The 18,253-nt window shown below is 39.5% G+C and overlaps 1 protein-coding gene across 1 annotated transcript in view; it reads left to right on the top strand.

Annotated features, from left to right (window-relative positions):
* Positions 1-18,253, top strand: part of LOC137762839 (ankyrin repeat domain-containing protein 45) — a 151,529-nt gene that overhangs the window by 120,274 nt on the left and 13,002 nt on the right. Inside the window, exons 24-26 of the mRNA XM_068541261.1 lie at positions 3,015-3,163; positions 5,258-5,383; positions 16,361-16,459. Of these exons, the coding sequence (XP_068397362.1) occupies positions 3,015-3,163; positions 5,258-5,383; positions 16,361-16,459 (374 nt within the window). The remainder of the gene's footprint in view (positions 1-3,014; positions 3,164-5,257; positions 5,384-16,360; positions 16,460-18,253) is intronic.

Here is an 18,253-nt window from a genome sequence, read left to right as displayed (position 1 = left end):
CTATGCTTAGGACCCACAGGGCCTGAAAAGGCCCTAGGGGGATGGGGGGTGAGGGTTAGGCTCAATGTGGCAAGAGGGGCCCAGGAGTGCCTCGGGCCTCAGAGGGCAGAGGACCAGGTCCAGGACCCCAGCAGGCTCCCTGGGCACCAGTGGGTGGGGGAAATACTAGGCATGTCCCCCTGATCCTCCGATCCCAGAGGGTCCCTTCCCATTGGCCTCTCTTCTTCTGCCCCCCACCCCATGCCCCTAGGACCCCTGCAGATGGAGGGAGCCTTGGAGGCGGAGGATTAGGCCCAGGAGCAGACTTCCCAGGGCCCGAGTGTGTGGGGAAAACACCCACGGAACTTCCCCTGCTCCTCCAATCCCAGAGGGCCCCTCCCTGTCCGCTTCTCCTTTTTGTCCCCCCTCCCCAGGACCAGCATCATTCAGAGGGGGCCTTGGAGGGTGAAAGACTCAGCCTGGAAGCCCAGCAGGCTACTTGCAGGCCGATTGGGCAGGGAAAACACTAGGTGTGGTTCCCTCTGATCCTCTGCATCCCTGAGGGTCCCTGCAGGCATGGGAACCCCTCCCCTCTCCCAGCCACCCCTCAGCGGTGCTGGTCCTGTCCGGCCTCCACTTCTCCTTCCCCCTCACTCCCCCCACGTCCTATCCAGTCGCTCAGGGGTTCCTCCCGCCTCCTTGGGCATCGAGTTCCCCCACCAGTGTCCGGCAGGTGCCCTAGTTGTGGGGCAACGTGAACTCCGCATCCTCCCATGCTGCCATCTTGACTCCGCACCCCCCCCCCCGTATTTTCTTTTAAGTACAGCTTTCTTTTTGTTGGCAGTCTTAGAGTCTTCTGCTGTATCATCATTGGGTCTTAACCCCTTTTCAAAGAATCTCTCCAGTGATGCTTGTTTTTTATTCATTTTGGCTAGGGTTAGCTTGTGGGCTTACCAAAACTGTGATTGAGACAAGTGCAGAGTGCAGGAAAGAGGTGCAGATGGAGGTGGAGAATAAAATAATGGGCAAAAAAAAATAAAATAACGGGTGGGCCATGCACGGCCTAAAATAACTGTCGGATTCTGACTTAAAGCCTGCCCCCAGATGCAGCTGTACAATTGAAGTACCTGAACTCACTTGCCACTATAAAGCCTGCCACCAGGTGCAGCTTAATTGTCACTTGCCACTCACTGATAGGGTTTTGATATGAGTCTGCAAGCAATTGATTTATTATGGTCTCTGTGCAGTCAAACCTCTCTGCTAATGATAATCTGTATTTACAGCCGCTCCCCAGCACTAGCGTTACCGCCTCAGCTCTACCTCAGATCATCAGGCATTGGATTCTCATAAGGAGCACGCAACCTAGATCCGTTGCATGCGTTGTTCACAGGAGGGTTCACACTTGTATGAGAATCTAATGCCACTACTGATCTGACAGGAGATGGAGCTCAGGCGGTAATGCAAGTGATGGGGAATGGCTGTAAATGTAGATGAAACTTTGCTCGCTCGCCTGCCGCTCACCTCCTGCTGCGTGGACTGGTTCCTAACAGGCCACGGATTGGTACTTTTCCATGGCCCGGGGCTTGGGGACCCCTGCCTTAAGGTTGTAAGAAAAAGACACATGAAGATTACCTTTGACAGAGGGTGTTGTTTTTGTTTTGCTTTACTTTGCAAAGGAATGTGGAGCTGCAAGGGATGTCATTTCTTGAGCATCTACAGTCACTCTGCTGGAGTTGAAACGTACAGGGGAGTCCTAAGATTTTATACAAAACTTCTCGGGTCTTTTTTTCTCATATGTGGGCTGTGGGCCAAGCTCTCAGTGTGTGCAGAAGTATCTAATAGAGAGCCTGGCATATGGTAACATCCTAACAAATGGACGTTATTGTAAAAGAAATAAAGCAAAACCACTTTGTATTCATAACCACGTTGTAAGATGCCATATGGATTTATGAGGATCATACTTTCCACATCAAAACTGAAAGAACATGGTCTAATAAACGAAATTGTAAGTTTGGAGACAATAGGTCAGAATATTTTGGCAGCGTCTCAGAAAATCCAGGACCCCTTGTTTCCATTTACGTATTAAGCAGATTTTTATTTCCGTGCTTTTAAAGATTAGGGGCCTAGGAGTTGCTGTTTTATGTTTTAGACCACTATGGAATATTACGAAGTTTTCTTGATTCAGTCATGTGAAAGGGAGTGCCTGTTCCTATGTGGTTACTGCAACCTATTACTGAATGCTAATTATATCAGGAATTGTGTTAATGGCTTTATATGCATTATTTCATTTAATCTGTATAATTGCTCCATGAGGCAAATACCATTATCATCTTCATTTTATAGATAATGAAACTGAGGCTTAGAAAGGTTAACTCCCCTGAGGTCCTATGGATGGTAAGTGGTGAGCTAGATCTCAAGCCCAGGTGTATCAGACACTAAAACCTATGTTCTCCACCATGGTGTCCTTCATTTCACTGCTCAGCTCATTTCAGTTAAAAAATGATTGAGTACCTTCCAGATGTCAGGCGTTGTGCTCAAGGTTAGGATTACAAGGATGAAACAGATGCAGTTTAAGCCTTGACTCCCAGTCAGTCCCTTGACTTCTCATGCTTGTTGAGGAGGAAAAATATGAGATTTGATCTCAGAAAGACCCACCAGCGAAAGTCCAGGGGCACTTTTATTCAGTCATTTGTTCATCCACCCACCAAAAATTATATAATATGGAGGATGAGACAAATAAGGAAAAATAATAATATTACAATGTAGTGAGTTCATAATGTAGATATGTAGGAGATGCCATGGGAATAAGATGGAGTGATTTTCTCTTAGCTGGTGAAGGAAGTCTTTTTTCAATTCTCTCATCCGTAAAATAAAGATGAAAATAACTTTAGTCCTACTGGTCTCACAAGTTCTATATGAGACAAGAATGAAAGGATATTGTATAAATACTTTGGAAATTATAAACTATTATGCAAATATTTGTTATTATTGTGGTTATTGAATTGTTTGCTTACTGATAATTTTATTTGCTTCAGGACTCATAGAGCATGATGGTCGTGATGTTGTCATTGCTTTGAAGACTAAGCAGGCAATCCGGAACGTGATTGCTAAAGCTCTGAAAAGCCTCACCTTCCTTTGGTCAAGAGGCATTATTGATAAACATGAGGGCATTGAGATGAATAAGGTAAGAAAGCAATTTTCCATATTGCTGGATTCCATAAGCCGAACACTCAAGCCTGCAGTGCTACTCTAGCAGAGTGTAATTAGTGAGGGAGATTGGGAAAAGGGTGAGTCATGACAGTTGTAAACTTTGTAATTGCCTAAGTCTTTGTTAATGCCAATGGCAACTAGTGCCAGCACTACCTGGTTCACTCCATGTCAAAACCACTTGGTTGCAAGTAACAGAACCAATCTGAGCTAGGTTTAGCAAAGAAATGGAGTTGGAGGATTTATTATAAGGACACAGAGCACTTTACAGATCCCATGGTAACCAGACCACATGGCCAGACCTCAGGAAGGGACTTGAACAATGACCTAGAAAGCTTTCAGATTCTGCATTTCTTATCAGGGTTGCCCCTCTGTGGAATGTTCTTTTGGCTCCCTCTACAAAGTCATTAGATTTTTCTGCCTGTCTGTCCATTGGTGGAATATGTAATGCCCAGGCCCACCAGCTGTGGCAAGGGAGGTGGTAATTTCATAATGTTAACATAGACAGGAGGGGACTATCGTGTGTGTGTGTGTGTGTGTGTGTGTGTGTTGGTGAAGATCAGGGAGGGGACAGTTCTGAGAGGAACAGGGAAGACACCCTAAGTGGTTAGCTGATAAATGGACTTTTGAAACATTATAAATTTGCAAAAAAAAATTAGGAACATAAGACAGAGGAAAAAATGTTTAATGTTTAATCCTACCACTCTATCACTTCTACCATCTAGACTGCAAATTGTGAAAATAGGAAAGTTTTTTTCTATTCTGTACAATGGTGTATCGGCTTCCTAGCATAAAAAAGAAAAACGGAAGTTCTGGTCCCACATTCTGCCTGTGTATTCCCAAGGATAAGCTGCTCCTGGGTGTCACATGCTTTTCCTTGTCACTGGTCCCTTTCAGCCACAGGCCACATGGACTGTGCTTCTGGATATTTCCTGCACATAGTCCCTCTCCTTGGCCCCAGAAGGGAAGTGGGTGTGGGACAGGCCAGCTTTCCCTGTTATAGCTCTACCTCATTAGTCTATAAGGTCATGGCACAGGACTAAATGGGTAATATGATTTCTCCTTAGTGTCTGTCAAAGGGACGAAAAAGACCGCTTTACAGTATTCTTCAAGTTACACCTCTGTGCACATTGTGTTTTGTATTTTTGTATATTGTTCCCTTCTTACTTTGGATATTGTATAAGATTCAATTGAATGCTTGATACCCATTAGTTAAAATAAATAAATAATAGCCCTTATGAAGAGAGAGTCTTATTTTTTCCTATAGGTTTATTTAGAAAGGTAATGGGTAAATCAATCATTCAACAGTTATTTATTGAATGCCTACTAACTGCCTAATTGTCAGCTAAAGAGATATAATTATCAATCCCAGGTCATAAAGAGCTAGGTAAATCTAGCCAGTTTAATTGAGTAAATATTTGTTGAACACCTACTACATGCCATGGGGTCTTGAAAAGTCCATGGACTCTTCCTCTTTTTTTCATTTAGTCACTTATTCAGCCAATCAACAAAAGTTACATGTAACAGATAAGTAGAAATAATAATACTACAATGTAATGAGTTCCATAAGGGAGATTTGTAAGAGATACCATGGGAATAAGGCAGGTAAGTGATTATCTCTTACCCGGCGGGGGGAATCAGAGAAGGCTTCTAAGAGGCTACAAAACTAGAAATATATCCTCCAAAATTAGAAGAACTTAGAGAAGCAAATTATTCACATGAAAAAAAATTTGAGAGAAAGTGGCATTAAATCATATGGTAATCAACTGTGAATTTTAGATAATTTGAGTTTAAGATAGGGTAGACTACAACTGTTAATTGGATTATAAAAATGATAAATTCAATATGAGTTAATATACCAGTGGAAATAGTAATAAAGATAGTAATAAGGGGGAGAATAGGGACAAAAAAAAAAGGTTAGAGGACAATTTAAATAGGGTGAGAGAAGCTCTGAGTCAAAATCATGGTTAGATTTGCATAACAGTATTTTATTTAGATTTCCTTCATTTTTACTTAATGTCCCTTTTCTGTTACAGGATCTGATCACCATTATTTTGATTGTTTCTTTTAGGTGCTTCTTGCAAAAATAAAATCACTGAATAACTTTCCAATGGCAATTCCGCCCCCTACTCCTGAGAAATATCTTCATAATATCATTTGGCTAGAAAATAAAGATGTTCTCATTGAGTTCTTCAAGGTAAAGATTCTGTCTTCTATTCTAGCTCAGGTTCAATGATAATTGTTTTTCATTTTTTCCACTCCCAATGCAAGATTAACAAAAAAACTTATCCAAAGCAAGAATCCTTTAATGACCAGTGAAGGGTAAGTCAAAACAGAGGCCTAGAAAACCCCAGAAGAGTAGATTTCATTTTGAGCCTAAAGGGCAAAGATATTTTTTATAATTGCTTATCTGCTTAGGGTGAGTTATCTATGTTACCTGATTATTACCAATTCCATCTTAGCCTCTGTACCAGAGACTGTTCTAGGTTTGGGGATATGGCAGTGAACAAAATAAATAAGTCCCTGCTTTCATGGACTTTGTATTTTATGGATAGAGATTGACAATAAACACACCCACGAGTAAATGTATAGTCTGTCAGATGGTGACAAATGCTATATGGAGAAAAGGTGAAAAAAGGGAATATAGCTAGACAGCTATTTTATATGGGTGGTTAGGGAAGACTGATCTAATAAGTTTCCTTTGGAAAAAGATCTGAAATAAGTGTGGGAGCATACCATATAGATACCCAGGAGAAGGCAAGTGCAATGCCCTGAGGTGTGTTGTGTTCAAGGAACATCACAAAGGCCCCTGTGGTCGGAACAATGATGGAGGGATGAGATGAAGCCTGAGCAGTTGTGGAGAGCCTGAGTTTGTAGAACTTTGTAGGTCATTGTAAGGACTTTGGCTTTTACTCTGAATTAAATGGAAACAGATTGAAAGGTTTTGAAGAGAGAAGAGACATGATCTAACTTATACTTAGAAATGATCATCTGTTGATGTGTTGAGAACAGGCTGTAAGGGGTCAAAAGCAAGCCAGGGAATCCAGTTAGGAGGTGATTACAATAATGTAGGCAAGAGATGACAGTGGCTTGGATGAGTGAAAGTGGTGAGAAATGGTCAGACTCTTGATAGGTTTTGAAGAGAGAGCATATAGATGTTGATGGAGTGAATGTTAGAGAGAAGGAGTGACTTCTAGGATTTTAGTCTGAAATTAGAAAATAGTCTGAAAATAGAGTAACCATTTACTTGGATGGGGAAGAGAAGATTTATATGGGGAGGGACAAGAAGTTGCTTCTGAAGAGGTTAAATTTGAGCAAGCTATTAGACATCCAAGTGGAACTGCTAAGTAGGCAGTTAGATGCATGACTGGAAGGCAGGTGGGAGGCCAAACCGGAGAAAGACATTTCAGAGCTGTCAGCCTAGAGCTGATATTTAAGGTCTTGAAACTTGATAATTTAAGGAATTATTATAGACAACCAAGGATCGAGTCTTGAGCTATCCAACATTTAGAGGTGGGGAGATGAGGAAGAATTAGCAAAAAGAATTGAGGATAGAAAAAGTGATCAGATTGATGGTTACCGGAGGTGGGGAGAGGAAGCTGGGTGAATTGAAGTGGGTCAAAGGGTACAAACGTCCAAGTTATAAGATAAATACTGGGTATACAACATGATGACTGTAGTTATATAGTCATATATTTATAGTATGTTTGAAAGCTGCTAAGAGAGTAGATTCTAAAAGTGCTTATCACAAGGAAAAAAATTTTTTTTGTAACTATATGAGGTGATGTATGTTAACTAAACTTATTGTAGTAATCATTTTGCAATATGTGTATGTCAAGTCATTATGCTGTACACCTTAAACTTATATAGTGCTGTACGTCAATTATATCTCAATAAAACTGGGAAAAAAAGAATTGAGTTATCTATCACATAGGAGGAAAATAAAAAAGAATGGTGTCCCAGAGCCAAGTGAAGAAAATATTTCAAGAAGGAGAAAGTGATCAACTATGTCAAATGAGGCTGAGAGATCAAATAAGATGAAGACTGAAAATTAACTATTAGATTTAATAATGTAGAGGTCAGTTTTTTAAAAAAGAGGATCTGTAAATCTGAATTTTTAGGTGAAAATTCCAAAATTTTAAAACTTGGTAACAAGTTCAGAATTTTAAAAATACAGTGCAAGCCAAACAAAATATATCTGTGGATTGGGTGTGACTCACAGACCACCAGTTTGTGGCTTTAGTTTTAAATGGCTATTATATGAATTATAGGGATAATAACTTTTTTGTCAACTTGTTAAAACCTGTTAGATTTTTGGAATCAGGAAAACTCTTTGACGAAGAACAGTACTTGCTTTACTACAAATTTGGTTGTACTGTACCTTGTTGTCTAGTCATGGAGATATATGTCATCTGTTTATCCATAATGAGGGGACATTTTCCTTGTTTTCTAGAAAGACAGTGATCATAGTGGAGTTTCTACTGAGCTTTGAATGTCTGATTTCATTTAGGCCATACTAATGTTTTCTTCATGCCAGAAATATTTGAATTTTTCTTTTGAAATTGATTTCATATTTTGAATTGAGTTAAATTAAGACTTCTTTGGTTGAAAGTAACAAAACCCTACTTGAGCTAGTTTAAGCAAAAGGGGAGCTTACTGAAAATATATTGTGGTGGTATACAGAAGCTAAGAAACAGTTGACAAACTAACCTTGAGCAGGGTGGGAATCAGGCCAGCTCTGGGATGTCAGTGGTAGGAATTTGTGGACCCTTCCTGTAGCACTTGGCTATGATGACTCAGTTCTCAACTCCCAGGCTCTTTGTCCCTCAGTTCAAATTCTTGAGAGAGAAATCCAACTGGCTTAGCTTGAACCAGATCTCCAGCTTTGGGAAGGACAAGTGTGGCTGTGAGGGGGAGGAAACCTGATGGGCAGGGGCCATTGGGGGTAGTTTGGAAAACAGACCTCAAATAAACGAGGGTGGGAGGTGAGGGATGGGCCTGGACTGGAAAGAAGGTATCTAAAGGGTGTTTATTACAATCTGCATCCTGTTCAGTTTTTTAAAATATCCAACTTGAAAATAAAATTTGAATTTGGGGTTCTTTATAGGTAATACTTTCACAAGTATAATTAATGGACCATCCTGCAGTGAATGGGGGAGGAATGGGAAAAACAATGACAGAGAACTCCAGACATTAATGGTTTCCATACACCTGAGGTGACTCTATAACCAGGGCACAACCTTCTTCTCCTCCTTAACCTGCCATGCCAATGCAAAGCTGCCGGACCCTCTCCACCCACTTACAGATACGGCTCACTCTTTAAGTGGCCCTTTTCCTTAATATGTTGGTTCTTGATAGCCATTTAAGTCAGATTTCATTAGGGTAAAGAAAAATGTGATGAATTGGGAGCACGTGGGCATTATTCTCTTTAGGAACAGCCCAGGGATTGCGTGGATAACTAAAATTCCTATAATAAACAAAACAAACACCCCTCATTGTAGACATTGATTTCAGTCTTGGTCTCCATCACAGCAACAATAGTTAATTTTCACTACTCCTCCCTTCTTTCACCCTCCAACTGGTGTGGTTAATTAAAAAAGTAATAGTATATGAAGATAAGCCTAAAGACAACAGTTGGAAAAAAAAGGTCCAAAAGAGCTAGAGGGAGGATTTCAGAATGGCACCTGGGAGATTGGTTCAAGATGGCAGAGTAGAAGGATGTCCACTCACTCCCTCCTGCAAGAGCACCAGAATCACAACTAACTACTGAACAATCATCGACAGGAAGACACTGGAACTCACCAAAAAAGATACCCCACATCCAAAGACAAAGGAGAAGCTGCAACAAGACGGTAGGAGGGGCACAATCACAATAAAATCAAATCCCATAATTGCTGGGTGGGTGACTCACAAACCAGAGAACAATTATACCACAGAAGTCCACCCACTGGAGTGAAGGTTCTGAGTCCCACGTCAGGCTTCCCAACCTGAGGGTCCAGCAACAGGAGGAGGAATTCCCAGAGAATCAGACTTTGAAGGCTAGTGGGATTGGATTGCAGGACTTTGACGGGACTGGGGGAAACAAAGACTCCACTCTAGAAGGGCACACACAAAGTAGTGTGCACATCAGGACCCAGGGGAAGGAGCAGTGACCCCATAGGAGACTGAACCAGACCTACCTGCTAGTGTTGGAGGGTCTCCTGCAGAGGCGGGGGGTGGCTGTGGCACACTGCTGGGACAAGGACACTGACAGCAGAAGTTCCGGGATGTACTCCTTGGCGTGAGCCCTCTCAGAGTCTGCCATTAGCCCCACCAAAGAGCCTGTAGGCTCCAGTGTTGGGTTGCCTCAGGCCAAACAACCAACAGGGAGGGAACTCAGCCCCATCAGCAGACAAGCAGATTAAAGTTTTACTGAGCTCTGCCCACCAGAACAACACCCAGCTCTACCCACCATCAGTCCCTCCCATCAGGAAGCTTGCACAAGTCTCTTAGGTAGCCTCATCCACCAGAGGACAGACAGCAGAAGCAAGAAGAACTACAGTCCTACAGCCTATGGAACAAAAACCACATTCACAGTAAGATAGACAAAATGAAAAGGCAGAGGACTATGTACCAGATGAAGGAACAAGATAAAACCCCAGAAAAACAACTAAATGAAGTGGAGGTAGGCAACCTTCCAGAAAAAGAATTCAGAATAATGATAGTGAAGATGATCCAGGACCTCAGAAAAAGAATGGTGGCAAAGATCGAGAAGATGCAAGAAATGTTTAACAAAGACCTAGAAGAATTAGAGAACAAACACCTAGAAGAATTAAAGAACAAACAAAGAGAGATGAACAATACAATAACTGAAATGAAAAATACACTAGAAGGAATCAATAGCAGAATAACTGAGGCGGATAAGTGACCTGGAAGACAGAATGGTGGAATTCACTGCCACAGAACAGAATAAAGAATAAAGAATGAAAATAAATGAAGACAGCCTAAGAGACCTCTGGGACAACATTAAACGCACCAACATTTGCATTATAGGGGTCCCAGAAGGAGTAGAGAGAAAGGACCTGGGAAAATATTTGAAGAGATTATGGTCAAAAACTTCCCGAACATTGGAAAGGAAAGAGGCACCCAAGTACAGGAAGTGCAGAGAGTCCCAGGCAGGATAAACCCAAGGAGAAACATGCTGAGACACATAGTAATCAAACTGACAAAAATTAAAGACAAAGCAAAATTATTAAAAGCCACAAGGGAAGAACGACAAATAACATACAAGGGAACTCCCATAAGGTTAACAGCTGATTTCTCAGCAGAAACTCTACAAACGAGAAGGGAGTGGCGTGATATATTTAAAGTGATGAAAGGGAAGAACCTACAACTGAGATTACTCTGCCTGGCAAAAATCTCATTCAGATTCGATGGAGAAATCAAAAGCTTTACAGGCAAGCAAAAGCTAAGAGAATTCAGCACCACCAAACCAATTCTACAACAAATGCTAAAGGAACTTCTTAGTGGGAAACACAAGAGAAGAAAAGGACCTACAAAAACAAACCCAAAACAATGAAGAAAATGGTAACAGGAACATACATATTGATAATTACCTTAAATGTGAATGGATTAAATGCTCCAACCAAAAGACACAGGCTTGCTGAATGGATACAAAAACAAGACCCATATATATGCCATCTACAAGAAACCCACTTCAGACCTAGGGACACATACAGACTGAAAGTGAAGGGATGGAAAAAGATATTCCATGCAAATGGAAGTCAAAAGAAAGCTGGAGTAGCAATTCTCATATCAGACAAAATAGACTTTAAAATAAAGACTATTACAAGAGAAAAAGAAGGACACTACATAATGATCAAGGAATCAATCCATGAAGAAGTTATAACAATTGTAAATATTTATGCAGCCAACATAGGAGCATCTCAATATATAAGGCAAATGCTAACAGCCATAAAAGGGGAAATCAACAGTAACACAGTAATAGTAGGGGACTTTCACACCCCACTTTCACCAATGGACAGATCATCCAAAATGAAAATAAATAAGGAAATACAAGCTTTAAATGAGACATTAAACAAGATGGACTTAATTGATACTTATAGGACATTCCATTGGGAAACAACAGAATACACTTTCTTCTCAAATGCTCATGGAACATTCTCCAGGATAGACCATATCTTGGGTCACAAATCAAGCCTTGGTAAATTTAAGAAAATTGAAATCATATCAAGTATCTTTTCCGATCACAACGCTATGAGACTAGATGTCAATTACAGGAAAAAAACTGTAAAAAATACAAACACATGGAGGCTAAATAATATGCTCCTAAATAACCAAGGGATCACTGAGGAAATCAAAGAAAAATAAAAAAATACCTAGAAACAAATGACAATGGAAACACGATGACCCAAAACCTATGGGATGCAGCAAAAGCAGTTCTAAGAGGGAAGTTTATAGAAATACAATCCTACCTCAAGAAACAAGAAACATCTCAAATAAACAACCTAACCTTACACCTAAAGCAATTAGAGAAAGAAGAAAAAAAAAAAACCCAAAGTTAGCAGAAGGAAAGAAATCATAAAGATCAGATCAGATGTAAATGAAAAAGAAATGAAGGAAACAATAGCAAAGATCAACAAAACTAAAAGCTGGTTCTTGGAGAAGATAAACAAAATTGATAAGCCATTAGCCAGACTCATCAAGAAAAAAAGGGAGAAGACTCAAATCAACAGAATTAGAAATGAAAAATGAGAAGTAACAGCTGCACTGCAGAAATACAAAGGATCATGAGAGATTGCTACAAGCAACAATATGCCAATAAAATGGACAACCTGAAAGAAATAGACAAATTCTTAGAAAAGCACAACCTTCCAAGACTGAACCAGGAAGAAATAGAAAATATAAACAGACCAATCACAAGCACTGAAATTGAAACTGTGATTAAAAATCTTCCAACAAACAAATGCCCAGGACCAGATGGCTTCACAGGCGAATTCTATCAAACATTTAGAGAAGAGCTGACACCTATCCTTCTGAAACTATTCCAAAGTATAGCAGAGGGATGAACACTCGCAAACTCATTCTATGAGGCCACCATCACCCTGATACCGAAACCAGACAGAGATGTCACAAAAAAAGAAAACTACAGGCCAATATCAGTGTTGAACATAGACGCAAAAATCCTTAACAAAATACTAGCAAACAGAATCCAACAGGACATTAAAAGGATCATACACCATGATCAAGTGGGGTTTAACCCAGGAATGCAAGGATTCTTTAACGTACGCAAATCAATCAATGTGATATACCATATTAACAAATTGAAGAATAAAAACCATATGATCATCTCAACAGATGCAGAAAAAGCTTTTGAGAAAATTCAACACCATTTATGATAAAAAAAACTCTCCAGAAAGTGGGCATAGAGGGAACCTACCTCAACATAATAAAGGCCATATATGACAAACCCACAGCAAACATCATTCTCAATGGTGAAAATCTGAAAGCATTTCCTCTAAGATCAGGAACAAGACAAAGATGTCCACTCTCACCACTATTATTCAACATAGTTTTGGAAGTCGTAGCCACGGCAATTAGAGAAGAAAAAGAAATAAAAGGAATACAAATTGGAAAAGAAGAAGTAAAACTGTCACTGTTTGCAGATAACATGATACTATACATAGAGAATCCTAAAGATGCTACCAGAAAACTACTAGAGCTAATCAATGAATTTGGTAAAGTAGCAGGATACAAAATTAATGCACAGAAATCTCTTGCATTCCTATACACTAATGATGAAAAATCTGAAAGTGAACTTAAGGAAACACTCCCATTTACCATTGCAACAAAAAGATTAAAATACCTAGGAATAAACCTACCCAAGGAGACAAAAGACCTGTATGCAGAAAACTGTAAGACACTGATGAAAGAAATTAAAGATGATACCAACAGATGGAGAGATATACCATGTTCTTGGATTGTAAGAATCAACATTGTGAAAATGACTATACTACCCAAAGAAATCTACAGATTCAATGCAATCCCTATCAAACTACCAATGGCATTTTTCACAGAACTAGAACAAAAAATTGCACAATTTGTATGGAAATGCAAAAGACCCCGAATAGCCAAAGCAATCTTGAGAAAGAAAAACGGAGCTGGAGGAATCAGACTCCCTGACTTCAGACTATACTACAAAGCTACAGTAATCAAGACAGTATGGTACTGGCGCAAAAACAGAAATATAGATCAATGGAACAGGATAGAAACCCAGAGATAAACCCACGCATATATGGTCACCTTATCTTTGATAAAGGAGGCAAGAGTATACAATGGAGAAAAGAAAGCCTGTTCAGTAAGTGGTGCTGGGAAAACTGGACAGCTACATGTAAAAGAATGAAATTAGAACACTTCCTAACACCATACACAAAAATAAACTCAAAATGGATTAAAGACCTAAAGGAAAGGCCAGACACTATAAAACTCTTAGAGGAAAACATAGGCAGAACACTCTGTGACATAAATCACAGCAAGATTCTTTTTGACCCACCTCCCAGAGAAATGAAAATAAAAACAAAAATAAACAAATGGGGCCTAATGAAACTTCAAAGCTTTTGCACAGCAAAGAAACCATAAACAAGACGAAAAGACAACCCTCAGAATGGGAGAAAATATTTGCAAATGAAGCAACTGACAAAGGATTAATCTCCAAAATATACAAGCAGCTTATGCAGCTCAATGTCAAAAAAACAAACAACCCAATCCAAAAATGGGCAGAAGACCTAAATAGACATTTCTCCAAAGAAGATATACAGATTGCCAACAAACACATGAAAAGATGCTCAACATCACTAATCATTAGAGAAATGCAAATCAAAACTACAGTGAGGTGTCACCTCCCACCAGTCAGAATGGCCATCATCAAAAAATCTACAAACAGTAAATTCTGAAGAGAGTGTGGAGAAAAGGGAATCCTCTTGCACTGTTGGTGGGAATGTAAATTGATACAACCACTATGGAAAACAGTATGGAGGTTCCTTAAAAAACTAAAAATAGAACTACCATATGACCCAGCAATCCCACCGCTGGGCATATACCCTGAGAAAACCATAATTATAATGGGCCATGCCACGTAGAGGGGTGGGATAGGGAGCGTAGGAAGAAGACACAAGAGGGAGGAGATATGGGGATATATGTATATGTATAGCTGATTCACTTTGTTATAACAGCAGAAACTAACACACCATTGTAAAGCAATTATACTCCAATAAAGATGTTAATAAATACATTTTAAAAAAAAGGGTCATGTACCACAGTGTTCATTGCAGCACTATTTACATTAGCCAGGACATGGAAGGAACCTAAGTGTCCATTGACAGATGAATGGATAAAGAAGATGTGGCACATATATACAATGGAATATTACTCAGCCATAAAAAGAAACCAAATTGAGTTATTTGTAGTGAGGTGGATGGACCTAGAGTCTGTCATACAGAGTGAAGTAAGTCAGAAAGAGAAAAACAAATACCATATGCTAACACATATGTATGGAATCTAAAAAAAAAAAGTTCTACTGAACCCAGGGGCAGGACAGGTGTAAAGACACAGACATAGAGAATGGACCTGAGGACAGTGGGAGGGGGTAGGGTAAGCTGGGACGAAGTGAGAGAGTAGCATTGACATATATACACTACCAAATGTGAAATAGATAGCTAGTGGGAAGCAGCTGCATTGCACAGGGAGATCAGCTCAGTGCTTTGTGACCACCTAGAGGGGTGGGATAAGGAGGGTGGGAGGGAGATGCAAGAGGGAGGGGTATGGGGATATATGTATGCATATTACTGATTCCCTTTGTTATACAGCAGAAACTAACACAACACTGTAAAGCAATTATACTCCAATAAAGATGTTAAAAATAAAAGATAACTAATAAAAACTTGCTGTATTTAAAAAAAAAAAAAAGAATGGCACCTGCCAAAAAAAAAAAAGAAAAAGAAAAAACAAGGTCTGAATAATACATAAGGGGGATAATTGGCTTTAGGTGAGCTTTTAAAAAAATATTGTGAAGTCATCCATGTTTATTTCTACACTGTAAAATAAATCAGAAATGAAAAGTGAAAACCTTTCACTGCCCACCCCTCACTTCAAGATAACTACTATGCGTGACTTAAAAGTATGTTTCCCACACATCTTTGTAAAATGCAAATCTGTCACCATAATTCTCCTGTTACAAATCTTTTAGTGGCTACCCCCTGGTTTTGGGAAAAGCCCAGACTTTTTACCGTGCCTGTGAGCCCCTTGGAGACCTGGCTTCGGCTCACCTCTCCAGTCCTGCCTCCACCTGGGCTACAATATGACTTTCCTGGGCCCCAGGCACTTCTGCCTTTTCCTCCATAAAAAAGCACCAAAAAATTATACTTTATGATCATGTTAGTATAAAGATGAATATATTAGTATTAGATGTTTTAGTATTAAGACATTTTACTCTACCTAAAAGTTCTTTTATTTTCTTTTGATTTTAAAAGAAACTAAAACATTGTTGTAAATCCCGAAAAGTATTGTGAACCCTGGACACTGTGCCTATTGATGCCTAATGGATAACTCAGCCCTGGTCTCCACCCCTCCTTGCCTGCCTGAGATGTACTGAATCTTCTGTGGTTACCCCCAGTGCAGTTATTCTGTTTGCTTCTGGGTCTTTGCATAAACTGAATCCTCTGCCGTAAATGGTCGTCAACTCATCGTATCCTGGTTATCTGTTACTCTTCCTTCAGGTCTCAGCTTAGCTGTTCCTTCCTCTGTGAAGTCTCCCCTGGACACCCAAGACAGAACCCTGTGGCCTTTCTGAATTTTTTTCCCAGAGTGCCATGCCCCTGTCTCCGGATCAGAATTATTACACTTTATTGTAAACATTTATCCAACCTAGCATTTATTGGGTGTTTCTACCACTCTGCTAGGTCCTAAGCACAAAGTCTACAATTTGCTTGCTTGTCCCTTTTTTACCTAAAAGTTAATGAGGTATGCAAAAATGGTGTAATTCATTAAGAAACTGAAGAATATAGTTTGTTTTTATGCTTTAAAATCTTATTTCTATTTACAGAAGTAGACTGTAAAGATTTGTGTTAATTCTCTTTTCCTTTCCTTTTCTTTTCTTCTTCTTTTTTGTTTCTTTCAGGAGAGAGCCAAACTTGCCTATTTTGACTATGGAGATGTCATTTGTAAAGAAGGTGAAATGCCACAAGGAATCTACTTAATTATTTCAGGAATGGCGATCGTAAGGGACTATTTATTTTTTACTGAAAATGTATTTTGAAATATGTAATTATCACATAAGGAGAAATTTAGGAACTAAGATATTTTGAAATTTTTAACATAATTTGTTTTCCAGATGAAACCATTTCTGTTCAGAGTGAACACTACAGCTGAGAGATAATTATAATACCCACCATCCGAAAGGTGCTTCCCATCTTACAAAATGCTTTCATAATTATTACTTATTCCTCACAACAGTCCTGGGAGGAACAGTCTTTTCCGTGATGTTCAGATAAGGAACCCAGTACTTAGAGTGGTTGGGTTACTCACCTAAAGGAAATGAGTGTCAAGAATGAGGGAATAGACCACAACATCAGATTCTCCCAGAGGTCAGATAGGATGAAAATCATACAATTTTTAACCTGTAGGAGGCTTTTGGTGTCAGTAGAATGATAGGGACAATAATCCTTTAGAAACTGAATACTAGTAGCTGAATCCATGGGTGAGCCCCAGCTATGACCAACGTAATTCCTAGATGACATTTACAAGTGACAAACCCTTATTATAGTGCAAATAATATATTTGGCTTTCTATTTTTGGAATGGGTGTTTCAGACCTTAAAAATACCAAAATTAATCATGGAAATAAACTATTATAGTAAATCCTAACTAACACATGTATAGCATTTATTAAGTGTCAGGCACTTTTCATTCATCCGTTCACTCATTCATTCAACAAATATTTACTTCATTACTATCATGCAGCAGGCACTGCTCATTCTAGGCATAGAATCGACAAAAACAAAAATCGCTGTCTTCTTAGAGTTTAATTTCTAGTAGAGGCATAGAAGGAGATGGGACAATGGACAAAATACATAAGTTAAATATATAGTATGTTAGCGGTGATGGAGAGATGAAGGTGGCTAATTGTGACATTTAAAAGGATGGTCGAGAATGGCAATATGTTATGACATTTAATCCTTACACCAACCTCATGTAAGGTGGAAAACTGATGGACAGAGAAATCAATTCATTTGTCCCCCCGCCACCAATCTTTGACAACTATTTCCTCTTCTACTTTTGAGGGCTCATGTGATTACATTGGGCCCAACAGGATAATCCAGAATCATCTCTTTAAGTTTAGCTGATTAGCAGTAACCTGAATTCTATTTGCACAATCCCTTCACAGCAGTTCATAGATTAATGTTTGATTGAATAGCAAGGAGACAGGAATCTTGGAAGGATTTCTTTAGAATTCTGCTTACCACAGATGTTATCCCCTTTCCTTGGTTTGCAAAAAAGCAGAGACATTCTTGATTACTCAGAAGGCCTTTGAACTGCATTCAAAATTAAATTAAAAAAATATCAAGTCCTTTGGAAGCATGAATGCCTCTAAACGTTTGAATGATAATCACTAGGAGAGGGTACAGTTTTCATAGCAACTCCTTCAGTGACCTTTTTTTCCGTTTCCTGTGTCTTGAACAATAGCTTTCCTCTTTGATATTTACAGCTAAACTTTCTGGAAAGTTGTGTAATCCTTCTGGTTGATTCCTGCATCTTCATCCTGAAATCTGATACCTTTCTTTACCCCCACCCACACCTACCAGTTCTTTTCCTGAAGTAACCCAACCTTCCTGTGTTCATCCTAAAACCTTTTCCTGTTAATGTCTCATGGTAATTATTCTTAAGCATCTTACGGGAAGCAAGGCTTCTACTGAAATCACGGCTTGGTTTGGAGGCATATTAATTCATGATATCCGATTTATGCATCCATGCAACCAGAAGTTTTTTCCACCTGAGACACTAGCCTATTACGC

This window comes from Eschrichtius robustus, chromosome 3 (assembly GCF_028021215.1).
Source record: "Eschrichtius robustus isolate mEscRob2 chromosome 3, mEscRob2.pri, whole genome shotgun sequence".
Lineage (NCBI taxonomy): Eukaryota > Metazoa > Chordata > Mammalia > Artiodactyla > Eschrichtiidae > Eschrichtius > Eschrichtius robustus.
This window is presented reverse-complemented; position numbering and strand designations above follow the sequence as displayed.